This window comes from Callorhinchus milii, unplaced genomic scaffold, assembly GCF_018977255.1.
Source record: "Callorhinchus milii isolate IMCB2004 unplaced genomic scaffold, IMCB_Cmil_1.0 Scaffold3, whole genome shotgun sequence".
Lineage (NCBI taxonomy): Eukaryota > Metazoa > Chordata > Chondrichthyes > Chimaeriformes > Callorhinchidae > Callorhinchus > Callorhinchus milii.
The window spans coordinates 59502375-59519922 of NW_024704744.1; the positions used below are offsets into that span (position 1 = coordinate 59502375).

The following is a 17548-nucleotide window of genomic DNA, read 5'->3' on the forward strand; positions in this document are numbered from 1 at the left end:
GAGCAGCTTCAACGAGGGGAGACTCCTGAGGCTCGCAACGGCTGCTCGGCTCCGCTTTATGTAGCCTTCTTGCCGCACCCATCTGCCACTCAGCCCTGGTGTGAGCGGCATTGGGTGGGAGCGGGTGCCGGGCCCCTCCCCGACGGCTGGCAATGAGTTTGGGAGATTTCATTTAACCCGAGTCGGTTGAAAGCTGCTGTAAAAGTCCCCCAAGTTAACACAGCGCCACTGCCTGCCTTTGCAGGAGCTCTGGCTTCCAGGACTTACCTTCTGCAGAATTCAGTCTCTGCAAAAAAGAGAGGATCTCTCTCTCTCTCTCTCTCTGTCTCTCTCTCTCCACTGCGTTTCCACCTTTTTTCCTCTCTTTCTCTCGCTCTCTCTCTCTCTGCGTAGAAAACAAAATCCGGCTGTTTTGGGAATGAAGGCAATCTGTGACTGGGTGAAACGAGCAGCCAGCGTTAATGCTGCGATCAAAAAGCTGGTGACATTTATTTTTCTCCCCTTTCTCGCGTTCCTGAATTAGTGGCAGAGTTGCACAGCGAAGACCAGGTTTGCTCAGTGTGGGTCGAGGGGGGAACTTCAGGAGCAACACGAGAGACAGAGAGAGAGAGAGACAGAGAGAGACAGACAGACAGAGACAGACAGAGAGACAGACAGACAGACAGAGGGAGAGAGACTGAGAGAAGAGGGAAAATATACTTAATATGAATTCTGTGTCTGGAAGCAAGGATCGGAGTGCGTTTTCAAGGAATCGAAAATATGTCGTGAGTATTACAGCTGTGGGGTTTTTTTTTGGGGGGGGTGTTGGGTGTGGGGTGTGGGGTGGGGTGGGGGTGTTTGGGGGGTGGGGTGGGGGGGGTGTGGGGGGTGGGTGGGGGGGGGGTTGTTGGGGGGTGGATTCATGTGGCTTCACGAGATATTGAAAATCGATTCTCATATAAAAAAAATGTTTAAAGCAGACCCCCCCCCCCCACACCCCACCTCCACCTCCCCCCCCCACACAAGAAAAAAAAAACAATAAAAAAAATCCAAACAGTTTGGGGGATTTTTTAAATATTTTAATTTTTTTTGAAAAAAAATTGTACGTTTTATTATTATTATTATTATGAATACTAATAATTGATTGATTGATTGATTGATTGATCTATTGTATTTATCCATCCATCCATCCATCCATCCATCCATCCATCCATCCAGGGGACGGAGAATTGTTCTCCGACCAAAGTGGGATCTTTCACCCCAGAAAGCTGGTACAGGAAGGGATATCAGATGTGTGAGACCGGCAGCCGACCTGCCCCCGAGGGAGGCGGCTCTGTCCCGGGATCGGGCACCGCGTCCCCGGGTTCAAGCGGCGGATCTCCCGGCTCGTCCTTCACCGGTTCTCCCGGCTCCGGCGGTGGATCTCCGGGCTCGTTGGCAGGATCTTCCCCGGGCTCCGGCACCGGCTCCCCGGGCTCCGGCACCGGCTCCCCGGGCTCCAGCACCGGCTCCCCGGGCTCCAGCACCGGCTCCCCGGGCTCCGGCACCGGCTCCCCGGGCTCCAGCACCGGCTCCCCGGGCTCCGGCACCGGCTCCCCGGGCTCCTTCGGCTCTGAGGATAAGGGGATCTGGTGTGAAAACTGCAACACCAGGCTGGTGGAGCTGAAGAGGCAAGCGTTGAAGATGATGATCCCAGGAGCTTTTTCCAGCAAGGTACGTGATGCTCACCCGCCCCGGCAATTAATCTGCAGCTCTCTGCATTGCTCGGCTTTAAGTTTCACCCGAAAAAAACGTGACAACACCTCTGACTTAAGGTTAAATGGGGACGGATGAGCGAGAGAGAGAAAGAGAGGGAGAGAGAGAGAGAGAGAGAGAAAGAGAGAGGAAGGTGGAAGATCTATTAATTGATCTTAAGATTGCAATCGATTTTCCACTACCCAGAGTGAAAAGAAAGTGTTTTTGTTAACTCTTTTTTTAAAAAATGCAAAGGTAACCCTCCAGAAATTGACATGCCATTTGACAAGGCACTTTTGTTGGAAAAAGAAGAAATACTGTATATATGATATGCATTTGTAATGTGTGTGCATGCATATGTGTGCGTATATATATATATATATATATGTGTGTGTGTGTGTGCTGGAATGCCGCTGACTGTGTCCCTCTATAAGGGCAAAAATACCAGGTCAAACCCTGTTCAGAAGTGACAACGATTTAAATTCCACCCACACCTATACGACATGAAAGAACCACCGCACCTCCACCAGTCTTTTCCCCGTTCCTGCACTGGTGTGAACCATTGCTTTTACACACCGGAGGAATGAATAAATGAACATCTGCAGGAATGGGTCTTCAGTCCCCCCCCCCCACCCCTTTTGAAAGTAGGCGATTATAAACGGGTACAATGAAAAGCATTGCAGATCGGAACGTGCCAGCGCATTAATACGTGTATTTTTGCAATCGCTGCTGTGAGCCACTAAATAAATGCAGAACAATCTCTCTTCTCCCTCCACATGCACCCATCACACACGGAACTCACCGACCCCCACACACACACACTTCTCCCCTCCCTCCCTCCCTCTTCTCCCCTCCCGGCCCTGTTGTAAGGTCAGAGTGAAATTCGGTCACACACCACACCTTTAGAGCAACTCCCTCTTAAGGGAAAGAGGCACTGAAGGGATGTGAGTGAGGCTGAACCGCCGGGTGCCCATCAGCATTGCAGTGAGCAGAGCTCGCAGGAAACCAGGGGAGGCGGGAGGGGGGGTTGGGGTTGGACTTAGTGGTAAAACCTGATGTTCCTGCAGATGTTCACTGATCTCAGTGCAATCCAGCCTGTACCTTTTAACAGGAGAGAACCTCCGCCCTACCTACCCCCCACCCCCCTCCTTTCATTGCACAGTCCTATCAAAATCCTGCCTTTTGGGATTCTCGGGAAAAATGAAATTACGACTATTAAAGGCCCCACCCCCCCCACCCCCAAACGAAAGGTTACAAGACGATCTTCTTTTGCACAGGCAACGCAGAGTAATGAAGTTTCGCCTGGATTCAGTATTGCTGAGGTGGATTATGTGTGCACTTCACAACTGTGTACGATCAGACTGCAAGGGTAGGATTTGAGTGCCCGGATTCCTGTACACTGCTAATCTGGGTTAAAAAACAATTAAAACAATAGTGTTCAGGCTTTATTCATTTATTACTGTGTGAAGGAAGGAAGGAAGGAGGGAGGGAGGAATGTGAGTTGGGTCATGACTGATATCTTTGCGTATCCAAGAGATACACATTGTGGCCACATATTCCATCCACACTGGTGTGTGTGTGTGTGTGTGTGTGTGTGCACTGACACGAGTTGCTGGCCAGATGACTGACATATCACCAGTATAGCAATGCCATTCCCAGGGGAGTCACTCGCATTTCTGTTTGTGGAGTGGTTTGCCCTGGCTGTCCCCGGGGCTCTCCGCCTTGTTAACTGGCTGGAAATGCGCTGCTGCTGATGTGATGATTATATGAGAGAGAGAGAGAGAGAGAGAGAGTCACAGGTTGAGAGCTCAGGACAGCCCACCACTGCTGGCCCCTGGCCAGGTGTTTACCGACACCAGATACTGAATGGAAAGCCTCGATGTCCCAAGGGATGGGACGCCTTCAAATGCTTAACTTTCCCAATCAGAATGAATCCAGGCCGGAATGAATGAATGAATAGATAGGTAGAATAGATAGATAGAATAGATGGATAGATGGATAGATGGATAGATAGATAGGATCTGAACTGGGGAGGAGGTAAAGCAATGGGATTATGACAGATATACTATTACTACTTTGTGCGGCACTCATGCGATTGAAAAGCATTACTTTCTAGTTAAAATGCCACAACAGAAAAAGTGTTTTAAATGGGGGGAAAAAAAATCCCCAACCTCTATTCTCATCAGAAGCTTATACAGCAGGGAGTCGATTCGGTTTAAAATGCCGGAGATGTTCACCTCTGGCTCATCGGCACCTGCAATCCCGTCTCACACACGCCGAGCACCGCGGTGTGTTGGTGGTGTTTGGGGGGAGGTTGTGCAAAGATGTGGGTTTGCAGGATGGTAATCGCCAGCGTGTAGCTCACTGGATGATATATCCCTTACGTTTAGAGCTGTGTGGGTTGAATCCTCGCTGGATGCGTGTCAGAGGGTTTGCAGTATCTGTGACTTGTGTTTGAGAGGCAGTGGGGCAAGTGGTCAATTGTAAATAAGACAACGTCTGTCACTGTCACTGGGCTGTGAAGGTAGGTATAGGTGGACCTCTGGTCCATTTCTGTCCCGTATCCGCCCTGCAATCCACATCCTCGCCTCACGCAATCTACTCTGTGGGCAGAACAGTGCAACGAAACACTTTACTTTTGCTCCCAGTGCTCTGACGGTGATTAACTCTGGACTCCCCTTCCTCTTGATAGTGCTATCGGCATCCTGCCCATTTTACTTCTCACATAATAAAGGTCTTTTTGAGGTCTCCCTCTCGCTCTCTCGTTCTTTCTTCTTAACTCCTGCTCATTTTGCCTTTTATGACTGCTAACAGCATTTGTGAAATATCGAATGTTCCTTGGGGGCGCAGTTTCCCTGTCGACCAGCTCTCACCCTCACATAATAAATACCTAAAACACAGTGCCTGCCGAGCCTTGGGTTGGTAATATAAACTGGGAGCTGGCAACAACAATGCTGAGACTGAGCAAGATTTTACTGCTGTGGAAATCTGCAGATCTGAGACATTGAGTCTCTCTCTATTTTTAAGAGATGGATTGCTGTTTTGACGATTGCTTAACAGTTTGCAAATGATACTGGACGCATGTGCCGAGCAGTCCTTGCATTGCATTTGCAGCGTTTTTTGCTGTGCACGTTACTCGTTGTTCACTCCCCTTCCTTAGAGGCAAATCGAACCGTAATAGCAATAACATGGGCAAAGATCGCCTCGCGTCGTTCGCTTTTTTTAAAATAATATTTTCCCTCGAATATTATCCTCAACCAGTCTACTGCAGTGCATGTTAATCATTCATATCTCTAAAGTAAACGGGATCTTTTCCAGTCGCTTTTTGCATTGTAAACGACCGAGGGTTCATTAACCAGTGCAGTATACTGCAGCTGCATTAGGTGGAGTTAATTGAATAGCGAATGAACGGAACAGTAAAGGTCGGACAGAGGTACTTTCGCTGCATTTTATCACAGAGCAAAATCAGTTATGTGGCATCTTTTAAAATGAATGGTTCCTGTTCAAATATTTAGGCAGTTTTTTCTAACATGTCTGCTTGAGCCATGTGAAGTCAATTTTTCAGCTGGTGTTGGCTGTCACAGTATTAATTCCTTTGGGTGCTGTTTAACTCAGTAATTACTGAGGGAGCGCCTTTATTGTTAACATCTTTTTTGATTGCATTCAGACAGTTGTCCCTTGGACTGTAAAACGCGGCGCATTCATAAGATGGGACCAGTGTTTCTGCTAAGAAAAGATTTATTGAACCCTCGGCGCAGCGTGAGTTCCTTCCACAGTGACTGGAGTGTGTTCAGTACTTCGGGGGGTTCATTACCCACTTCCCAATTTCATGGCTGTGGCCCAAGTTCTTGGGCTGCCTGGCATTCAAACCTGCCAGCCACAGGAGACACAGTTGGGTTGGGGCTTTGCCAGCCTTTTTTTTGTGTGTTTGAGGTGCATTGTCGCAGCAGAACATCCAGTCTCACAAGAGGAGAGATCAATCGCCACTATAACGCATAGCCCCTGTCCTGCAATGCTGATCATGGAACACATTATGTATTGGCAGGGGTAGAGGTGCAAACAATGTACATTTATTTGGACAGTGTCGAAGTCATTCATATGTGCAGTATTTTGGTAGTCAAAAGTCCCGTGGAATGCATTAAATCCTGCAGTCTTCTGGGAATATTAACCCTTTGTTGTGCAAGTAACAACGGTCCATTACCTTTCCCAATGTCTCTAATGCCAGTAATTATTGTGATTTCAAGGTAAGAGGCTGGTGAATAAACATAAGGCTATGTTGTAATCTTATGGTATGTGTTTGTTTGTGTCTGTTTGTTGGGGTTGGAGGAGAAAACCCTGTGAACAAAAACAAAGAAGGAATACAGTTGTCTCCAGGGTGAATAGGAAGATCCACATGGACACTTTTACCTGCTCCAAAATTGATTTTCTGTAGAGGATGTTGCAGTTTTAAAATCTCAAAAAGAAACACTTTTTTTATCATTCAGTTTTTATCTCCATTGACAGGTCACATTATTAAAATATCCATCCTGTACCTGACAGTGACCACTGGCACAGCTCCTACCAGTAAACCTGGTGAAATAACTCCCAGTTTGCTTGAGGTGGTATCTGATAAACCAGTATCTTATCTATCTATCTGATATCTAGATCGTATCTATTTGATAAACCAGTATCGTAGAGTTTGTTCTGTGGTTTCCATTGTAATCTTCCAGTTCTGTTTGCCAGACATATCTGCAAGTCTACCCACTGCAGATCAATCCAGGCTGAAATGGTTGTTCAATAAGGTGAGGAGCGATGAATGAAAAAGTGGGCCATTGTTGCACTCCCAGAAACCGTGACATGCAATGACGTGGCAGATCTGTGCATGGTGTCAATGGACGACACAGTACAGTGGAACAGATGCAGACATGATAGTGAGATGATGTCCTTGAGCTAGATAGGATAAAAAGAAAACAAACATGGTTGTGCACCTAATTATTATCCATTTTACCCCTGATGGAAATTGTGTATGTGCGTGTGTGTGTGTGTGGACAGATTTGAATTTGTCTTCTCTCTCACCCCTTCCTGCCTCCCATGGTCAAATTGTCTGCTCCAAAATTGTCTGGAGTTGCACATTCTTCATATGAATGGTGATATACTGTACTATTAATATATAGCAGGCTACCCAGGTCCTCAGTAGAGGAGAGACAGGAATTGAGAGAAAAAAGAACAGTGCAGGGTAAAGTAATTTTAATTATTCTTATTATTTCCAAGCTATTTTCATCACTGGTTTGGAAACGTCCAACAATACTTTTAGAAGTTTCAATCAGCAGGGCAAAAACATATTATTATTCCCGTTTCACTCCCAGCTTCTCTTGAAAAAAGATCAAATTTTATTTTCCAAGACTAAAAAGTCTCCACAGAGTGATGCTAATTTTAATTTCTGAGAACATTCATTTTCGTCTTCTGAAACATTCACCTTGCTGCAATTTTTTTCTAAAAGATGTGAAATAATCTCTCTTAAGAAGAACACTGATCTCATTTGAAGAGGAAAATGTTATCCAGAATTGTGGTTTTATATATACATATATACTCTTCCTCTATCCCTCCGCCTTTTCCCTTCCTTCGTCATCTTCAGGTTCTGCCTGAAAAGACCTTATTTGACTGTGCCTCCGGTAATTTCCTTCTCCCGGCTTGGTGTTCATGCTCTGCCACTGTCAAGCACTCTGGGATGCTACCCTAAGTGAGGGGCCCTATATAAATGCAAGTTGTTGTTACAGTATTTACAAATCTTTTCCTTGTCAATCAAAATTGAAATAAAATATTTTGTGCTGATGATATAACTGACGATTTGTTTGAGAGAGTTTGCTATAGCAATAACAACTTGCACATAGAATAATGCCTTACAGTGACCAGGATGAATGTCGAAGATGAGGGAGGGGGAGGTGACCATAGGCCTTACTACACTTGTAAGAGCTTCTTTTAGTGGCTTATTATGTCAGATATCTTAATGCACTTCACACGTAATTGCAGTCGAGTGTAATGACTATTTTCTTAGGCAAAAGAAACAAAATTCCATGAGGTGAATGACCCAATTAATCTGGAGATTGCTGGTCAGGGCACTGGAAGAAATATCCTTCTCTTTTTAAATAATGTCTGGGGATCATTATTGTCCACCGGAACAGGAAGACAGGCCACTCAGTTTAACATTCATTCAGAAAGCAGATCTCTCACATTTCTGAACTATAAGACCATAAGACGTAGGAGCAGGAGTAGGCCATTCGGCCCCTCGAGGCTGCCCCGCCATTTAATAAGATCATGGCTGATCTTCTAACCTAATTCCATTTACCCGCCCTATTCCCATATCCCTTAATCCCTCCTTTAGAAATCTATCAACCTCAGTCTTGAATACGTTCAAAGACTGAGCATCCACAGGCGTCTGGGATAAAGAATTCTACAAATTCACTACCGTTTGAGTGAAGAAATGTTTGAAAAGGCTGACCGTTAATCTTGAGACTATGACCCCTAGTTTTAAATTCTCCAACCAGAGGAAACAGTCTCACGCATCTACCCTGTCAAGATTCTTAACAATCTTATAGGTTTCTATAAGATCACCTCTAATTCTTCTATATTCTAGAGAATATAGGCCTAGTTTACTCTACCTATCCTCATAGGTCAACCCCCTCATCCCAGGCACCAGCTGGAGTGTCAACTAGAAGCTTCAGACCCAGAGGCAAGAGTGCAATGAACTGAGCCTAGCAGAGTAGTAGCTGTGTTAACATCAGCTGAAAGAGTCACTTTCTCAGTGCTCAGCAACCACATCACTTTGGGCTCATGTATGGTAAATTCACCTCCATGCACTTTGGGCTTACGGACACTTGACTAGTTATCCCTCAAGCAGGTCATCAGTCAAACTGTATATAAAAAGTACTTGACAGACCAAAAAAAATGCACAACAGAGATGAGCAAACAAAAGATGTTATATTTGATTAAAGTTTTTCTTTGTAGCCAATTTAGTTTCTTTCTTAAAAACAGTGGCTTGTGTTAGGATACAGGTAAAAGGGAATAGCCCTCAGTCCCTTAATCCAGTGAATATACATTATGTATCAGTCCAGATGAGTGTTGATATGGGGACCATTTTAGTTGAATGCAAAACTACTCTTATTTGATGTTCACATGCAAAATAGGAGTCGATATATAGTGATCAGGAACCAAAGGTGATTTTCCCAGGATCCAGATTTTCTAGAAATTCCCTCTCCTCCCTAGCCCAGGGACAGAGGTTAATGGTAATGGTAATTCTCTCTCATGAGCTAACTCAGCAGGGATTAAACCTGGGATCTTTCTCGTCTCTATGGCTCAATTCCAAACCACATGGCGCATTTACCGACCACGCCATGAGGGGGAATCAAGCCCTATAGTGAGAATGCCCCTTTGGGTAAAAAACATTATTTTTGGCTGGTTACGAAGTTATGGTGAAGTTTTCAGTGGACCTCGGCTGTGCTATAGCAAGAAAGAAACTGGTCAGAGCAGCAGTCAATAATTATGGCACACCTTTCATTTGCAAAATAATACAGTACAAAGTGGACTAGTTTCAATGGATCTTAAATGTTTCAGCAGGTTTATGTGAAGCCACTTAAGGCTCAAGATGTCCTGGAAGATTGACCAAATCTTTAGAAAAATGCACAAATGTAAATATTTGGTTCAGCAAGCAGATGGCAGTGCCTTGCTGGAGGCCTTAACTCTTGTTATTTTGCCAATGGTGTTGGTTAGTCCTGATCTCAGGTTTCAACCATTACGCTGGCCTGCACCTTTTATTGCAGGTCAAAGCAGCTAATAAACTGGAACATGCAATTAAAATAGCATCCACCAGTAATGACACGCTGCTTTTTGTTTGGGGGGATGGTTACCAGTTGGAAAGTGTGACTGACACTTTTATAGATAATCTTTAGTTTAAACACAAAATACTTTCTGCTGCCTTTTAATGCACTACTATTTTTGCTCCAAGCTTCATTCTTTTAAAATAAAAATAGCTCAGTTCATTCCCTGCTCAAAAAGGACTTTCATTTTTATAGCAGCTTATCATGTCAGTGTCTTAAAGCATTTAGGTCAAGTGTAGTGACTGTTTTTGTAGGTTAAAGGTAACAGCCATTTTTGTGCACAATTAGGTCCCACAAACAGCGATGAGTTGAATGGATAATTTTACCAGGAAGATTTTTGGCCAGGACGCCAGGAAAATCTCTCTTCTCATTTCACCTACTGTATTGGAACCTTTTAATGTTCACCTGAACAAACATACAGAGCCTTGATTTAATGTCTCATCTGAAGAACAGCAAATCTGATATGTACTCACCCAGTACTGCACTGGAGTGTCAGTCTGGACCATAAGCTCAAAGTCTCCATGTACGATTTGGAACACACAGCCTTCTGACCCAGAGGCTAAACTGCTACCAACTACAAATATCAGTTTACTAATTCAAATCTAATCCTAGAATTCCAGTGTTTAGTTTCATTTCAGAAATATCCATCATATATAATAACACTTTTAACTCCATAATAATTAACTCCCTTATTCTGATAAGATATTATGCTTTTTTGCTCAACTCATTAAACATTGTGTGGTTGGTGAACACTTTACCATTGATTACAGGCAGTCAGCACAAATCTTGTCCATTGGCCTATCTTCTCATCTGAAAGTCTATCGAAAGCTTTTTCCCAGCTTAACATTTCTCGACAAATGAGCTCAGGGTCGGTACTTGGAAACGCTGGAATTCTGCTCTCCAGATGTACAGGCAGCTCTACGGCTGTTGATGTAGTAAAAAGTGAAAGAATGTGGCTCATTCCTCTGCTCCCTACTGCATGGGTTATTCCTTTGTAGTGGGATGTTAGAGGCCGGGCATTTACTGAGAAAATTAAAATGCATTGCTAACTCGTACCTCTAATAGCATTTACTACAACCAATGTCTGGGGTCAATGCTTTGATTCAGGAAATTGGGTATTATACAAGGGACCACAGGAGATGAGAGAGCCAATTACAAAAGTAGAAGCTCAGACAAAAAGTCATTCTCCCAAGATTTTCTGTTGTAGGCTCTTTGTGTATATTCTTCAGGTGAATCTTTTAAGAACAGTTGGCAGGAAATTTTCATGTGAGTGGAATTTATTCTTCTTCACATTTCCCCTCCCTCCCACCTAATGTAATCGTTACAAGTGAACCAAGATTTCTAGGAAGCTCCCGAATTTTCATATGAAACTCTTGTGAGCCAATTGCATGCTTCCAGAGCTAAGTTTTTCTTACTGCACATCAGAAATCAATCAATATTCTCAACCTAGCTGGGGAGAGTGAAGACTGCCGCCCCTTAGCTAGCGACATCAACAATAATAACTGGTTGGTACACCACGAAGGCAGTGATTGCTCTGGTGTATTGCCAATCAGTTGAAGGTTAGGTTTTGCTGTATTGAATTTCTCCATGAGCAGTGGTCAAGGTAAGTTACAGGAAAGGGCAATGGAAGGCTTCACAAGGTTAAGAACAACAATTAAGTACACAGTCAAATGGAATATTTGGGCACATTTTACCATATTGTGTCACCAGTGTCTGGAGAGAGGCGTTAAAGTGTCACTCCATTAAGCTCACCTGTGCGCATGCCCCAATGCCAATGCAAAATTTAGCACACTACACTGCAACACTGGTGGCTCATAACTGCAATAGAAATGGATAGGCTGTGTGTTCTAGAGGGATGAGATCAAATGGGCCTTTTTCATCCAAACCAATCTTGTGAAAATGTCAACCTGCGAAAGGGGTCTTTCATTACCTATATGGTCAGTCTTTACTTGTCAACTGGAAGTCTTGAACTTTCCTAAGCGATGTGATAATTATCACATTGAATCTACTTCTTGCCTCACAAGGCCACTGTATCAACATTTCTGGGTTTGGAGCAATAGGTGATTTCAAGGAATTATGTTAAAATATATTGTTTAATTGTATTTTCAATGAATCATGCTCTAGTCATGTGTTCTTAATTCAATAAATAAAAATACTTGCATTTAATATAGTGCATTTCATGTTAGGAGGATGTCAAAATGCAGAATTAACAGTAAAAGTGTAATAGCTGTATATTTCGTAAGCAAACTGTCTTCTTCCTATTGTGAATGGAAATGATTTATCAATCATAATTGTACAAAGGAAAGATTAAAAGTTGCATCAACACAATAATTGCTTTGACTTTTAACAGTGATAACAATCATATCCCTTGTGTGCAATTTGGGTGGAGATCCAATCCTCTTTTGCGGGTCAGTATGCCAGTCTGTAGTATTCTCTAAAGACTGTAGAGGGAGCCCTTTACAGGAAAGCGGGAGTTTGGTTTCCTAAGATGCAGTAAAGTGAAAAAGACTTTAGATGGCGCTCTTACAGGACATCAACACAAGAGTTGTGTTTGGAGGAAAATGGTTCCTCCAGTGTCAATTTTGATATCAGTTTCAATAAGCAAGGTTGTCAGATACATAGGGCAGAAATCCCTCGCTTAAGGGTATCAGCCTGGCTTAGTAGGTATCTGTCTGGCTCGGTTGCTAGTACTCTTACCTCTGAGTCAGAAGGCTGTGGGTTCAATCCCTTGAATTAAAAATGTCCAAGATTATACTGTAAAGTTGTTTGACTGTGTATTTTGAGGGCAAAATGCAGCAGCCAGTTGCGCACAGCAATGTCCTATTCACTTCTGTTTTGGGGGCATTGCTGTGTCCAAATGGGCTGCCCCATTCGCCTGCAAATACACAGTTACTATACTTCACTGTCAATCCTGTGAGTTGCTTTGAGATGTCCTCTTGATGTTAAAAGTGCTAAGCCAAATGCAAGGATTATTTGATTTTTATGATTAAATCTTGATTTGTAAAGGGACAGCCCCAGTGCTGCTGGTCAGATAATAACTCATTTGGTGAATTTGAACACCATAGCTTCGGAGCAATGTGTATGAGTATAATCTGGAAGGCCATTGTTTCTCAGTAACTGAAATCATATTTACTGTTTAACAGGATACAGAACCACCACAATGGCAAGATTCAATTTATGAGAATGCATACACTTCATGGGTTTACTAATGCTCAGGAACACACTGTTTAGGGACTTACTGAATTAAACCCTGGTGAGATAAATTTATGCACACAACTCCTTACTCATTATTGCTGTTACATCCTGTAGAGCCTAATTTATAGCAATATTTCATGTGTCATAGGCTGGGGATTTATTGATGTTACTTATATACAATGTTATCTCCTAGGCAATCTCAGATATGAAACACATTTAGAAATGCTGAGTGACTGAGACACATCAGTGAATACACAAGTAAATGTTACAATATCGAGGAACACAGGAACATTTTGTAAAATATATTTTCTTTTTAAAAATGAGTCTCAGGTTGTGCTAACGATGTGAAAAGGCATGTGTGCAGTGGGACAGATGTGTTTAAATCTGCATTTAATAAGCATGGAAAAAATGTTCTCATTACTTGTGATTCTTTAGTATGTGTCATGTAATAAAGAACCATAGGTGGTCAGACATTAGTTCCTCTTTTCCCTCTGTAAGAAAATTACGAAGCATTGGAATGACAAAGGGCCATTTAGCTTGTTCCTTCCACAGATCTGATCCAAGTCTCCCCTCTTATGGACCCCACCTCAGCCACTTTCCTTCATTTAAGGTAAATTGAGTAAAACTGCAATGAGAACATCAAATATCTGAGAGAGAAATGGGAGACCAAGTCTCTTCGGTAATTGGGTGGCCATTTAAAAAGGTGCAGTGAATAATAATCCTTGCAGTTGGTATTGCGCCTTTCACGTCAAGACGACATCCCAAAGCACTTCACAGGATTCACTGTAAGTGTAGTGACTATGTGTTTTATAGGCACAAATGTGTTTTACTGGTGGAATTATTTTCACAAAGCCAGGGCCTTTGCTAGGATTTTAGTACAGCACGATGGTGAGTTGTTAGGGTGCATCATTTTTGTACTACATCACTATGAACGGTCAAAACCACGCAACAGTAAAATTCCTGCACAGGACCTCTAATTCCAGACTTATGCCTACAGAAAACATTTTGAGTTGTGTAACAGAAGGAACGTGATATTGCTAACAGTAGTTCAAACAATTTGAGTTGCTGAATGAAGTCACAGAAACGAATTGATGGCGCACTGAAGTGTATTAGCTTAAGTTTGATTGTTCCTGCAGTATATTAATGGTAACCATACACTTGCATAATAGTTAGTAAAGATTAAGAAATTAAAAAAGAAATTTAGATTTTTGCAAAGTAGTGCTGCGCTGCTTTACTACAATAAATTACAATATTGAATTACTAAACGGGTTTTATCCAGATGCTGCTGTATTCTAATAAGGTATCTTAGTGTTTAATATCAAAGTATGAGGTTACTGTGAATCCTAGCATGGTGGATGAAATTCATGCATCTTTAAATAGTGCAGAGAGCACTCATTGCCTGAATAATGTAAGCTGTAGGTTTACAAGTCACACTTGCTTGCAGGGTGATGACAGCTGTGCTCAGTACCAAGAGGAAGATTATATTACGTGGTCCCATTCATTTTTACTGTAAGCGGCTGGCAAATGGGCAGCGAGGAGGGTTATTAGCCGTTGAGAGTCCTAATTATGTAAAATGAAGCAGGAAAAATTCCCACTGAAAAGAAATGGAGGAAATGTTTCCAGGCGCTCACTCGGTGCAGTGCTGCGCTGCTTTACAAAATCTTAAATTACAAGGATTGTTTTGCAAAAGAAGCTCTCAGCGTGTAAAACCAGGAGGGAGCTTGTCTGAGTGAGTGGTATCAGCTGTCAAGGACACGTCATCTGTGCAGCGAATGAATACCTAAGACGTCTTTCCATTTTCCAGCATGGGAGGATGTCTGTGTAACAAGGGCAATTAAGCATCCCGAATGGTGGGCCAGTGTCAGGTAGAGGAGGTCTGGCAACCTTTTGGTGCAAGGGAAGGGCAGCAGCACAACAATTGTTTTAATGCGCAGCTCGGATGCAGAGCCACAAGCAAAAAAAAAGAGCCAAGGCCTTGATTGATTGCTCAGTGTACGCTTCATTGACAAGTTGACAGGCTCGGGTGGCTGTTTCCCTGCAGCCCACTTTCCAAGCGGAGGGGACTAGTTTTCTACTTCTGGCCCAGTTACAACAGCTTGATTACACAATTCTTGATGAGAGCCTCAGATAGCAGGAGGCGGTCTGACAGGAACTTGCTTACTGATTGAACAAATTCTGGTCATCCACTAATGGCCCAGTGGTTAATTAAACCACTCAGTGTAACAAGAAGCTACACAGGCCAGGAAAGTTGTGCATTTGGCATGGTAATAAGGTAATTTATGATTAGCCCCAGTACATTTCAGTGAGGGAGAGGAAAAAGAGTGATCTATCCCGCAATCCCTCCGCCTCACCCCCTCTCTTGCCTCCTTCAAGTCCCGTCTGAAGATCTTCCTCTTTGATCCAACTGCCCCACCCCTCCTGACCCCAACTCCCAGCTAGGGTCCAAAACCCCTGATTGTCCAGCATCCTGGAATGTCTTTCCGAAGGGAAGCGCGCTATACAAGTGTAATTTGTTGTTGGTTGTTGTTGTAGAGTTCCCATTTCTGGAGCATTCAGTGAAGCGTATTGGAAAGTGCTCTGTGTGGATCTTAGGACAAGGACACGATGGTTTACAAGCCCTCTGTTTCCACCTCGAACAGTCCCCATCCACCACCTGGCTGAACTTGTTCTGACATTGAACAATTTCACCTACAACTACAACCGCTTCCTCCAAGTAAAAGGGTTCGCTATGGGAACCTGCTCCCAGCTACTCCTGCCTGTTTGTTGCCCACCTGGAACACTCTTTGTTCCGGGCCTCCTCAGGTCTGCTCCCTGACCTGTTCCTCAGATGCATTGACGACTGTGTTGGGGGTGCTTCCTGCTCTCACAGTGAACTAAAAAATGTCATCAATTTCGCTTTCATGTTCACCCCTCCATAACATTCACATCTCCGACTCTTCCCTTCCTTGACTTCACCATTTCCATCTCAGGGCATAGATTATTTACAGATATCTTTTACAAGCCCACCAACTCCCGCAGTTACCTGGACTACACTTCCTCCCACTCTGCCTCCTGCAAAGACTCCATTCCCTTTTCCCAGTTCTCCACCTCCACCGCATCTGCTCTGATGATGTCACCTTTCACTCCAGAGAAACTAAACTGTCTTCCTTTTTCCTCGACCGAGGATTCCCATCCACTGTAGTAGGTAGGGCCCTTGACCGTGTCCGCCCTATTTCCCACAACTCTGCCCTTACCCCTTCCCCCTCTTCCCAGAACCGTGATAGGGTCCCCCTCGTCCTCACCTTCCACCCCACCAGCTTCAACATCCAACAAAATTCTCTGCCATTTCTGGCACCTCCAGCTTGATCCAACCACCAAACATATCTTTCCCTCCTGTCTCAGTATTCCAAAGGGACTGTTCCCTTTGTGACTCCCTAGTTCATTCCTCCATCACCACCAACAGCTACTCTCTTCCCCCGGCACCTTCCCATGCCAGCGCAGGAGATGTAATACCTGCACTTTACCTCCTCCCTCCCATACCACTGTCCATGGCCCCAAACACAGTTTTCAAGTAAGATAGCGATTTATGTGTACTATCACCAATGTAGTTTACTACATTCGCTGCTCACGATGTGGTCTCCTCTACATTAGGGAGACCAAATGCAGATTGGGCGACCGATTTGCTGAACGCTTTCATTCTGTCCGCAAGAACAACCTTGAGCTTCCTGTTTCTTGCCACTTCAACTCTCCTTCCTACTCGCACTCCAACCTCTCCATCCATGGTCTTCTACGCTGTTCCAATGAGCAACAGCGCAAGCTCAAGGAACATCCCCTCACTTCAGTGAGGTGCCAGGCAGAGAGTCGGTGCCTTAAAGAGAGGGAGAGGAGAATCGGAAGGGAAAGTCTCACTCATTTGCTATAAGCATGACAAACTATGGATTCTTGTTCACGTGACTGGATAACTCGGTAAGGTCCTGCACACGTGGACTCACTTCACCATAAGTTTATTTCAGTTGAATTGTTCTATTTGACCCACATTGAATGTTAAAACATTCCTGACCAGGCTGCTCTTTTCAACACTTTTTCGCAAAGCCAATGCTGTTGGAACTGAATTCAAGCCCTGAATTCTTCTCTGTGGTGGATTCTGTATTCTCCCAAATGACTTTCTTTCCCCCTCCCCCGAGTATTTAATCTGTGGCACATGAAAGTCGATCTGAGTTTAATCATTCTATTAGAGAGCCTTAATTGAGCTCCAGTGAAATATTGCCTGCTTTCCAGGTAGGCTAAACACTTTACGGTTTGTGCTCCTTGAGTTTTGATGGCTTTGCAGTGAAGTCGAGAGAACCAGCTTAAAGGTACCTTGTCCTCCTTGTTTGGCAAGCTTCTTCAGCCCTTGTTTAAGAGCACTTGACCCCAGTGGAGTGATTCACACCCAAGCAGATTACTGGCGCATTTGATGTCACCACAATGCTCTCCTGGCTTAAATATTGAGACATTATAGTTCTACATATTTCACCCACTGCTGCCTTCCCTTTACGCCCACTCCCCTACCCACATTAACACAAAAAAAGCTTGCAAAATATTTTTCATGGGATGTTGGTGGCCTACCTGTAAAAGCCTTAAACTGTTAATCTGTGTCTTTCATGTGTGTCACCATGGTAGGACGTTACAAGGTAAAATATCTGCCAGCTTATGGAACACTGTGCTGATTTGTCATTGTCACAGCCGTTCTTGGCATTGTTTCTTCCTGGTGTATAAATGTGGTAAAGACAGGACTCTGGTCTACTGTTCGTTCATCACTCTCTCCA

At 43.8% G+C, this 17548-nt stretch overlaps 1 protein-coding gene across 2 annotated transcripts in view; it reads left to right on the forward strand.

Moving 5' to 3' along the window:
- Window positions 1-677: 677 nt before the first annotated feature.
- The window catches only part of kif26ba (kinesin family member 26Ba), a 224465-nt gene continuing 207594 nt past the window's right edge, over window positions 678-17548 (forward strand). The window contains exons 1-2 of one of the 2 annotated variants that reach the window (XM_042333290.1): window positions 678-764; window positions 1198-1692. In XM_042333290.1, coding sequence (XP_042189224.1) covers window positions 705-764; window positions 1198-1692 — 555 coding nt within the window. In that variant the 5' untranslated portion in view covers window positions 678-704. The remainder of the gene's footprint in view (window positions 765-1197; window positions 1693-17548) is intronic. The other variant, XM_042333291.1, reaches the window with a different exon arrangement.